The sequence below is a fragment of the Rhinolophus hipposideros genome, assembly GCF_964194185.1.
Source record: "Rhinolophus hipposideros genome assembly, chromosome: 5".
Lineage (NCBI taxonomy): Eukaryota > Metazoa > Chordata > Mammalia > Chiroptera > Rhinolophidae > Rhinolophus > Rhinolophus hipposideros.
In genome coordinates, this window is record NC_138051.1 from 49,935,904 (window position 1) to 49,948,260 (window position 12,357).

Consider the following 12,357-nt stretch of genomic DNA (forward strand, 5'->3'; position numbering starts at 1 on the left):
CAAAAAATTTTCTAAGGAAATTTTCTATTTCATTAAGTGAAATAATGTATTTAAAGCTTATTTAAATACATGCAACCATCTGGCACATGGTCACAGGTAAATAAATTGTTCTTATTACTGTAAAATATTTTACTTATGCTTTAGATATTCTTCACTGAAAGAAAACATCATTTCTGTGGTACAGTCATCTACTTATCTATAACAGCAAAAAATCATTTACAAATAATCTAAAAATCATTTTTTCAAAATGGAAATTATTATAGTAAAACTCTAACCAATATATAAAATGCATAAGCTAGAAGGTAAAAAGTAGTTTTAAACTTCCCTGTCCTACAGTTGGTAACTCTATGATATAAACACACATTATAAGTTATTCATATTATACTCAACTTAGTTCAATAATATGTCTTAGAGATATTCCAATCATATTATCTATTATAAAGATTCATCCATTTTTTAAAATGAACGCTGCTATAGCATTCAATTATATGGATAATGCATGAAGTTTTGGTTGTTTCTAATAAGAGTAATCACAAATAATGTTATAATACATTTTGGAAGTAATGTTATAATACATTTTGAAAAATGACTGCCAATTTTAACTAAGCATAGAAATACATATAATATGCTATACCTTGCATACAAATAGAAAGAAAATAAAAACATTTGTGTTTACCTATACATGCAGAAGAAAATGAGGGAGGATGCAAAATAAAATAATAAAAATGTTTTTCTTTGAGAGTCATACTGGTAATCAGGCACATAAGAAAGTGTAAGATTTTTCATTTGTATGCCTTTATAAAACTTCTTTATTTTGAATGACTGTATTACCTACTTAAATAATTAAACAAAGATAACTAAATAATTTAGCCCTTTTTTTTCTCTCCATCCAAAACACAAAACACAGCAAAATCTCATCAAAACACTACATAGATAGGAAAATTAAAAACACTTTTACAGATTAATTATCATATAAAAACAAAACACTTCTCCCTGAGAGCTGGAAGTACTGATAGACCAAATACAGTTGTGTATATGAATAGATTATATTTAAAATTCTGAAATAGTTCCTTTTTTCCCTATTCTTTTGGTAAAATGTTCAATTTCAATAAAAATATGTCAATTTCTGTAGTGAGCAAGAATTTTTCCTTAATTATTTCTTTGCCATTTCACCCTTTTCCTTCCTTCTTTTCTTCATACAATCTACACTACCTTTTTTCTTCTCTTTAACCCCCTTTCTGCCATTTATACTGGGCAGGTAAGGAGAATACCGGCTATTTATACAGACACAGCAGAATATGTACTGTAATATCTACTAAAATATTTTAAGTAAAATGTTACTTAAATCTCATATGTCATTTGTGCTTTGAAAATTTCTTAAAATCTAATTTCAAGAGCTTCCTGTACTAATAAAAAGCTCAATTACTTCATAACAATCATACAAACTATATCTGGACTGTGTTAAAATAATTTTTTCATATGAATCGCTCCATCATTTGTAGTTTATGTCTGAGTGTTAAAAATTAAATGGAAACTCAGATTTTCATTGTGTATTGTGAAATATACATGTTAGCATGGACACAAAAATAAGATAACTAAAGAAACTATTAAGTTATATGAAGTGATAAATAAAATGCCTGTTTTCTAAGAAGATTAAAGTATAGCATAATCTAATGAATGAAATATTCTGATTAATATGTTATTTTCATTTAAAATTAGAATATAATACGCATACATTATAATGCATATGAATTTAATTTTTTTAATTTGATGATTCAGAAGGAATTTTAAAATCTTATATGAAGATACTCATTATGAATACAAATTTTAACCTGTTACATGGAAATACTAATAATATAAAACGCATTTGAGATCTTGTTCCCAGGAATATGTTGTCATTTTGGCTCAAATAAACTAATAAAAATTCAAAAATACATAAATACATGAGATTTCTTATCTAAATAGCTGAACAAACCATTATTTACTATAAATCAATCAATATTTTTAGGGATTTGCAAGCATTTCTAAAATTGAATTTTCAGAAAGTTTTACCTTCATGTGATTTTTCAAAGGATCTAAAAGATTGAAATGAATATTGCACTTTGGACAAGCTCTTGGAAAAGGTGTTCCATTTTTAGATTGATTCGATGAGGTATTTGTACCTAAAATAAATTCAAAACATATGATTCAAAATTCAAAACTTTTTAACCTTAAATAACCACTGATTGTAAAATTTAATACAATTTCTAAAATTTATGTATAAAAACACAATTTCTTGAGATGAAGTCAAGATGGCAGATTAGAGGCACTTAAAAAAACATAATTTCTTTTTCATATGCCATTTTTATATTTACCTGTTGATGACACAGCTTGTGGAGATGTCACTGAAAGAGACTTAACTGAAGGAAATACAGCTGAGGAATTTGTTCCAGAAATACCTTCACTGGGCTTAGGCTTTTTTGGATTAATACTGTTTACTTCAGATGTAGAAGGACGTTTTGACAAAAACGAACTTTCATTCACACCTACAATAATTTAAATAGTGGGAAAAAAATTTTTAAATTTCAGAATATTGCTTATAACTAAGTAAAAATACTTCGGAACTAAATTAAAGGTAATATAATTGAATTACATCATATAGATGACAATAATGTTAACAATTGATAATTATCAAGTCGGAAGATATAGAAAAATTGTACGAATATATATTATGGACTACATATATTCAAATAATTTAAAAATCTTTTGTGGCTTCAAATAAATATGTACACAGCTACTATGAAGAAGCCAGACCAAAATATCCCAAGCAAAAAAAGTAAAAACTAAAAAAAATCTTTAAATGGTTAAAACATTAGTTTGTTAAAAAAAAAAAATTCTAAAAATTCAGAAAGAGCCTTTAGAAGCTTTTTATTTAATAACTTAAAATGTTTAATGGAAAGTTAGTTCTTTTTCCACCTAACTTTTTCCACCTAAGGTGGTCTACTCATGGACTTAAGTTATAGTATCCATTTATTCCTATGCACAAAGTGAAAAAAGTAATCTTGAATGATAATATCTCATTCATTCATTACAAAAGGGCTCATAATGGAAGGAATAAGTACAATGATTTTCAAATTAGATTCCCCAGAGCATTATGGGATCCTCTTAGGGAATATACTGAGCATGTCTGACAAAGAAACTGTCCTTTTATATTTTATTTATTAGACTGTTCCATAAAATTTTGGTTGTACAGAGAAATCATTCCTAAAAGAGTTATTAGTTTGAAAACCATCACCTTAAAGCTAAAGGATTTTAGTCTTATTCACAGCATTAGCAAGAGAAATGGAGATCCTTAGGCTATAACCAGGCCAGGCAAAAGTCTTTTTTGAAAATAACACACAAGTGTACTTGGTAATACGGATTCTAAACCTGGACATCATATTTTAATGCTCCCAACTTAAAACTAGAACCAATACATTAAAACTAGAACCAATAAAGTAAATATATTAGAAATATAAGTCAAACATGATTTAAGTTCAATCCAGGGTCTGTCATTGACTAGCTATGTGTTCTTGGCTTATTTAGTTAACTTCTCACAGCCTCAGTTTCCTCTTTTGTAAAATAAGAATTATTATACCTTGTTTTATAGAGCTGTTTTAAGATCAAGTAAGATAAGTGTATTTAAAGCACTCAAAACATCTGACACACAGAAAGCATTCAATAATAGATGACGGCTATTATCATTACTAAAAAAATATTTTGCATCTTAATTTACTTCAGAGAAAAAAAATTATTCTAATGGATTAACCTGTCAGCTTTTAATGAGGGGAAACATGCCAGAAAAAATAAGTGCATTACATTGTTGGCTTCTCTGTTTCATCCTTTGAGATAACATAAAAAAATTTTTTTTTCCATCTTCAAAGCATATGATTACAAATGGCTATCCTATGGGAACTTGGGAAAGATTTTGTGTAATTACAGTAGCTTTCTTCTGAGATGCTCAGGTTACTTGAAAAACCAATGAGTTCTGGTATTTTGGATTAAGCATCGATGACATAACATAAGGTGTGATCAAAAAATATGGTAAATGCTTAAATTAAAAAAATTATTACAGTAAAATACACATTGCCATTAATCCCTCACAAAATACTCCACCTTGCTTCAAACACACTTATCTCATCGTTCTTGCCACTTTCTAAGCAGTTCCGGATGTCCTCTTTCGTGAGTGTTTTTAGTTGCACTGTCGTGGCTGCCTCGATGTCCTGAATCATTTTGACTTTGGAGAAGAGCCAGAAGTCACACAGTGCCAGATTCAGTGAATAAGGTGGTTGAGGACACACCGTAATGTTTTCATTTGACAGAAATGGCCGTATACCAAAAGCAATGTGTGACACGGGGTGTGGTTATGATGGAGGATAAAACTGTCCATTTCATGTTAATGCAATGTTCGTGATCCATGACTTACAGCACACTTTAAAACACACCTTCCCTCAACCGTAGTTCACACCCAACTGACTGCACCAAACAAATTGAAACTTGTCACACACTTTTACTAAGGTTTGACATGCCACTTCCCATATTGAAGATCCCTGCCTTTTTCTGTTGGATGGTACTGAGCAGCAGCATTCACATTGTGATCACAACAGAAAGGCTCCACGTCAACACATTGCTTGTGGTATGGCAATTTCTGTCAAATAAAAACATTATGGTGTGTCCTCATTCACCTTATTCACCGGATCTGGCACTGTGTGACTTCTGGCTCTTCCTCTAACTCATGATGATTCAGCACATGAAGGCAGCCACGATAGCTCAACTAAAGACACTCACAAAAGAGGGCTTTCAGAACTGCTGCAGAAAGTTTGGCAAGAACGATATGGTAAGTGTGTTTGAAGTGAGGGAGAGTATTTTGAGGAGGATTAATGGCAATGTGTTTTTTACTGTAATAAATTCCTTTTTTTATTTAAACATTCACTGTGTTGTCGGATCACACCTTACATAACAGGCTGCACAATAGAAATAAACTGTTTTACTATAAGAATTCTTTTTAACATGAGAAATAAAATCACTCTGCATTTATGAGTTTTAAATTCTGACACTTTATAACTTATTTAATTCTGTTGTCTTTGGCTTGTGTTGTTTCCTACATTGGATAGTAAAAATCCTGTTTTTCATTCAAGATCAAGCTCAAATCTATTCTCCAAACATCTGTGATCACTTGACAGTGGTTGGTTAAGCATGCTACTGACCACATATCACATTATCATTCATAATAACTGTTTGTGGTCAAGTCCTTTAAAGCTCGTGAGGCATTTTCACATTTTATCTTATTTGGACCTCAAAAAGCCCTGACCAAAGTAGAGCAAGAATTAAAATTGTATCTCCAAATGGCTGATTCCAAGTCTGTAGAATAAATGCATTATATAAGAAAAATAAAATGTCCATTTTAATAATATGAAGGCACTGAAGTGTAAAGAAAGACTTGATAAAGACTACAAAAACCTTAAGAATAACAGTTCAAATCTACATCTTGTAAATCATTCCACTTACCTCTCATGCTGAAGTCTCTCTCTGCAGTAGAAAATTTGGAGACAGAGTAGGAGTCACTGTCCTTACTCCAAAAAGTTTCAAGAATTCAGACTTTTTCTATGAATAAAGTCCATGTGTTTTATAAAACCAGACTTAAGACAACTATGTTTTCTCCTTGTTTCTCTTGGTTCTTTACCTATTTTAAAAACTAGATTTTTTACAAGTAGCTAAAAATCACCCAAAGAAGTTGAATTTCAACTAGACATTATCTAAATAGAAAAATATTTTAGGCATTAATATTACTATTAAAAAATTGGAGGTGAGCTTAGTAAATTCTCCATACTCATTTGTTAGAAAATAACCTAAAAATTACAAAAAATATTGTGTATCTCTATTAGGTCAAATATTTGAAATATATCAAAATTACTAATATACAAAATATAACTGTCTTGATTACATGGCATTTTCAATTAGATAAAATTCTTTCATAGCAAACTAATTTATTTTAGGTTAATAAAGAACTTTGCTATAATACAAAGAACTTGAACTCTTCTTCAATAGGGAAATCTCATTATTTCTTCAATGGGCATTTTCTGAGTACTGACTATATACAAATTTACTGAGGCCACTTTATAATAGTGCTCTATAATCATATTTAATTATCATATGTAAATCATTTATTGAATAGAAACTAACCTAATTAAGTATCAACTACAATCATGTATTAATACTTTTTCACACTACTAAGCATAGAAACAATTTAATACTTCTTTTAACAGAGTATTTTGGGTATCAGAGGACTTCTCTAACTTACAGAAATCGTTTCTCAATTTTTCAGCCCATGTTTAGTCCAAGAGAGAATAATCTCAAAGTTGGTTAACCCACTTAATTAACAGAAAGAAATAAAATATTCTACTATTAAATTTCATTTAAAATTATCCAAGAAAGGCATTCAAGATTAGAGCCATTCTACCTTACAATATATGAAAAATTTAACATGAAGGCATGGACTTTAAAACAGAAAGTCAATTCCATATGCATAATCATCAAGTTTCTTTCATTAAAATTTTTTGAAAAAGTACTAAAACCAACCTGCTATAGAAAGTGTTGGTCCCCGTTGGTAATGTGATAATCCTGTTTCCTGGGTCAAGTCAAACAGTAACTCTGAAGAATTACTAGATGCAACTCGTGATGAGTTCATTATATAACCCTGTTAAAATATTTCAAAGGAAGACTATTACATTTATTTAACATAGTTGTAATTATTTTGTTTCATCAACTTTTATAATAGCAAATTTATCTGTATGCATTATAAAGATAACCTTTGATGACTCAATTACTAATAAGTTATAAAACACAAAGGTAATTATTACTATCTGTCAAAATTAGCATCTACTAAACCTGAAAGCAAACTTAGAGCTGGCTTACTCCTGACTAGCTAATTAAAATGGGGGCCAATTCTGATTTTTTCAAGGTGAAAGAAACATAAACCCATTTTAAATAAACAAGATTGATATACTTTAGAGGGCTACTAAAAATTCACCATTCCCATCAACGAGCAAATATAATTCCAAAAAAGAAAAATAGGAAAACATACTGACATACCTACAAATTTAAAAGCTTCTATACCCCTATAAAACCTCACAAAGTATCAAGGCAAACAAACTGGTAATCAATTTGCCGTATTACACATCAGGGTTAAGGATGAATGTATCAATCACATGGTTCGAGTTTTAGAGTCCTCTTTATTGGAAAAATATAGTCAAGGGTCAGGAAGAGAAAGAATGAGTCCTCTCTCTTTCCATCATCCCACAGAAAGCCATGCTGTGCCAGGCAATCTCCCATGTTACAGTGCAAATATGAAAGCTTCCTGGTTAGCAGGGTGAACAAATTAGAAAACCAGGCAGACAGAGTTTTGAATGGAAGTTTTTTATAGAAATGATCTAGGCCAGATGGAGGAATAAGGGTTCAATGGAAGTTTCGGCCCTTCCATCCAAAAGGTCCCAAGAAGAGAAGAGTAAAAAGTATGAGATGGACCATAATGTGAAATATAATTTAGGGATATATACTCCAATACTATTAAATGTACTGATACATACACACAATATGTTCTAATGCTATTTATAAAAGACCATTGTTGCGGAGAGTAAGCTCTCAGAGTGACTTCTGGATCATTCTATATATCACAATAGGTAACAAGCAAAAGTTTTAAGATCAACAATCCTTAACAATCAAAAGGAGAAAAAGTCCCTATAGCAAAAAAATGGGCAAAGGACTAAGACTAAATTGAGACACTTCAAAAGCAAAATACAAATGACTAATACATACAAAAAACTTTTTTCCAACTTACTAAAGAAATGCAAATAAAGACAATAGCAATTTTTAACTACTAAATTGGCATTGTTTTAAAGATAATATCTAAAACAAAATAACTGGCCATTCCTCTTAAAAATATCAAGGTCATGAAAGACAAACAAAGAGTAACTGTAGAAAACTATGAGACTAAGAATAAATAATTACCTGCAAGGTGTGATCCTGAATAGGATCCTGGGAATGAAAAATGACATTAACGGAAAAAAACTCCTAAAATTCGAATGTCTTCAGTTTAGTTAATGTTAACTACCTGATTATGATTAAGTTAGATGTTAGCATTAGGGGAAACTGAGTTAGGGGGTATATGGAACTCTTTGTATTATTTTTCCTATAAGTCTAAACTTAGTTTGAAATAAAGTTAACATTTGAAAATTAAAAAGTAATGATAAAATTCACTATTGAAAAAGTAAAGGTCATATTGTGGTACAACTTTCCTGAATGAAAATTATGGCAGTAGCTATCAAAACCTTTATAAGTTCAGATCCTTTGGTCCAGCTATTCCACTTTAAAAATTTATAGTACCAGGGTAAGAAAATGAAAATATTTGAGAATTATTTTTAATAGCAAAAAAATTAAAATCTGTATGTTGAACAAAAGCAGAATTGTCAAATAAATTAAATGATAGACTATCACGCAACCACGAATATAATATTTTTGAGAGGAATCCAATGACATTCCCAGTAGAATGTTCAGTGTAAAAAGAGGAATATGTATCCGTGTATAGAGTACGGTCCTGATTAGTTACACTCTATACCATCTCTAGGGGGAAAAAAAACACCAAAATCTATTATGTACTCCTTTGTCTCTTTCTAATTTTTCGCCCACAAAATACGTATTATTTTAAGATAGAAACATAAAGGTTTTGTTTGTTTTGTGCTTATAAATTGAGGGATAATTAACTTTTAAGAATTCTGGTTTGCTACTCATTTTTCTATAGCCCTGGGTTTGTTAAGCAGTTATGAAAGAAAATGAGTGAAGGGAATCAAAGGTACAAACTTCCAGTTATAAAATAAGTAAGTCGTGGGGATGTAATATACAGCATGGTGATTATAGTTAATAATACTGTATTATACGTATATATAATAGGATATATACATATAATAATGTATATATGTATATATAATAGATATACAATACATATATACATATAATAATACTGTATTATATATGTATATATAACATATACATATACATGTATACATATAATAATACTGTATATATATGAAAATTGCTAAATCTTAAAATTTGCCATCAAAAGAAAAAATTCTGTATATATGGTGACAGACATTAATTAAACTTATTGTGGTAATTATTTTGCAATATATACAAATATCAAATCATTATGCTGTACACCTGAAACTCAGATAATATTGTATGCCAACTATACCTCAATAAAAAAAAATCAATTAATTAAAAGAGAAAGACATGAATGCTCCTCACCATAACCTGTACAAATTGCAGATTTTTGGCTAAATAAATGATTGCTGTTGTTTAAAGGAAGAAAAAAAAAGAAATTATGGAAACAGGTTTTGAAGTAACCCAAACCACTCCTAGTATTTGAAGCCTAACAGGAAGACACCTGCATTTGAGATTTAGTGTGTAGTATTAAAAAATCAGTACTGCCACATGACTTAATTGTAACCAAATGTAACACAATCTTACTTCCAGATAATTATTTTCTCCAAATATTTGCACTTCAAAAAATGGAAAATGATATTCACTTGCATTTTCCAATATAGCACTTTAATAGAAACATAACATTAATACTGATAAACACTCTCCTAGGAAATAACTGGTTAATTAGGCACCACAATTTCAGAGACCAGGTACATGTTATTATACAACAATAACAGGTCAAAATAATTCTGTACCAAGGAATTTTAATGTCTTATAAAATAGTTCAGAAAGATATAAAATACAATACAATAAGGGTAGAACAGACGCTAGACTGGGATGCAGAAGACCTGCACGTTTATTTAACTATGTAACCTTGGGCAAGACACTTCTGAGCTTCAAGTTATTCAGCTTTCAAACTTAAATGTACTTGCACGTTAAATGTACTTACACTTCACAATGCATGTATGTTTCAAATGTACTTGCACTTCAAGGTACTTGTATGTATTAAATCAAGTAGTTGTCACAACAATACTAACAAAGACCAAATATTATACCTCATTTATAAATAGGTAAACTAAGATTAGGTGTGGTTATGTATGGTTTCCAATACAGCCCACTTCTGATTGAAGGAGCTGTATTAAGAACCCAGGTATGTTTGATTACAAAGCCCATGCCCTTATATCACACTGACTTTATAAGTAATAATATATCCCCGCCACCTGAAAGAGACCTGAAAAGATGCTGAAATATAGCGACATTCCATGAAACACACACACACACACACACGACATGACATACAAGGGAAAATTATGATTATAATTTATTAAAAGCAATGCTTCCGAAATGCAGAGTAAATTCCCTTAAATCAGATTCTCAATTCATTCCAGAATACACCTGTCATTCTTAACTTTTGCACATTAGAATCACTTGGAGAGTTTTTTTTAAATGTATCATTTCAAGACCCACCCAGACCTTTTGGCAAAATCTCTCATTTTAAAAGTCAGGATTGGGAACCACCAACTGAGGTGTTTTGACTTAAAAATTATGCCCACAGAAATATTCTAATTTAGAAAGCTCCACCACAGATACCACCCCTCACTTTTTCTTCCTGAGACCAATGTTGGAAAGATTTTATCTATCAAACTGAATTAAATAATAAAGTTTCTTTTTCTGGTTTTCTATCCTCCAAATGCCAAATAGCTTATGATAAGCATTAGAAAACCACTGACTTCACTTAAGCCCAGCTAACAGCAAAAAATCTTGTATTTTGGGTAGCTTTCCATCTTCTGAAACATAATGATAATGGCCTGTGGAACCTTAGAATCCATGATTGAGAGTCAGTGGTCTGGGTAAAATGTCTCGTTTTAGAAATGAAGAAAATGACGCACAGGTTTTGACAATGTTAAGGACAAGGCAGAAACTGCATTCAAGTCTCTTGCTTCAATCTAAGTTTTTTAAACTACTAGTCCAGGCTCATGTCAGTATTAATCATATTTCAGAATGCTAAAACCACAGAAAACAATATGGGGGAGAAGGTGTTTGCCCAAAGAGATCCTTATTTTTTTATGATATATTACATCTTCAAAATATAAGTGGGAGTTGAGTATATTTAGCCATAGATTTAAAAAGCTATAGCTTTCCTTTTTACTTTTATGTAAATTAAAATTAAACGTAATACCTTCTACGAAAGATACCACCTCAAAATATCAATTTTTAGTGCTAACAGAGAAGTAGATTACATTATAGTTACATATGAAATATAGGAAAAAGTGGATTATTTATACTAAAAATATTTGGATTCAATTCTGGTATTAAACTTGATTATTTGCAAGAAAATTTACAGGTGCTTTAGGAGTTGTTTCCCTTATTGTCAAAAGAACAGTTTAAGGAAAATTTACTACTTCTCTAAGGCCAATGTCAAATAGCTTATAATAAGAATGAAAACACCACTAAGTTAGTTCAATTCCAACTAGCAGCAAAGAATCATTACATTTTGGGTAACTTTTTGTTTTAGTACCCTAACTCCTTGGTGTCAAGATCCCCTTTACACATTTAAAAATTACTGAAGACCAAAAAAAGTTTTTATTTAGGTGGGTTATATCTATTAATATTTACCAAATTAGAAATTAAACAGAAAATTTAAAACAAATATTTATTAATTTTATTTAAAATAATAATAAAGCCATTACAGGTTAACATAAATAACTTTTATGAAAAATGACTACCTTGCACACACAAAAAATTAGTGAAAAGAGTGGTATTGTTTTACATTTCTGAAAATCTCTTTAATGTCTAGTTTAATCAAAAACTGCTGTAGTCTCGTATCTGCTTCTGCTGTCCATCTGTTGGAACATGTTTTTGATTGAAAAATATAAAGAAAATCTGTCTTCATAAAGATATGTAATTGAAAAAAGGAGTATGTTAATAGCAATTTGGGATAACTACAGATATACTTCTTTGAAGAAGCTTTTTAGCCATATTAGGAAGGCCCACCTGGCAAGGAGCCAGCCAGAAGCCAGTAAAATACTGAGACTCAATCTGGAAACCCTTAGGGAATCAATAACCACGAGAATTTGGAAGGAGATACTTCCCCAGTTGAGCTTCAGATGAGACTGCAACCTCAGAGCCCACATCTTGAATGTAGCCGTGTGAGATCTTGAAGGAGAGGATCCAGCTAAGCCATGACCGACTCCTGACCCACAAAACTGTGAGGTAAGAAATGTGTGTGGTTTTAAACTACAAGTTTGTGGTAACATCAATACACAGAAATAAATAATATATCATGGTTTGTCAGTCATTTTTTCCCAAGTAAAAAATAACCTTATATTTTCAAAACGTGGGTAGTTTAGCTCACAATTCAAT

General features: G+C 30.5%; 1 protein-coding gene across 4 annotated transcripts in view; it reads right to left on the reverse strand.

Moving 5' to 3' along the window:
- Nucleotides 1-12,357, reverse strand: part of ZNF280D (zinc finger protein 280D) — a 102,565-nt gene that overhangs the window by 61,096 nt on the left and 29,112 nt on the right. For 3 of the 4 annotated variants that reach the window (XM_081049310.1, XM_081049311.1, XM_081049312.1), the window contains 3 exons: nt 6,598-6,715; nt 2,355-2,525; nt 2,053-2,162 (listed from right to left, as the gene is read on the reverse strand). In XM_081049310.1, coding sequence (XP_080905436.1) covers nt 2,053-2,162; nt 2,355-2,525; nt 6,598-6,715 — 399 coding nt within the window. Of the gene's footprint in view, nt 1-2,052; nt 2,163-2,354; nt 2,526-5,526; nt 5,619-6,597; nt 6,716-12,357 lie in introns of those variants that run through there. The other variant, XM_081049313.1, reaches the window with a different exon arrangement.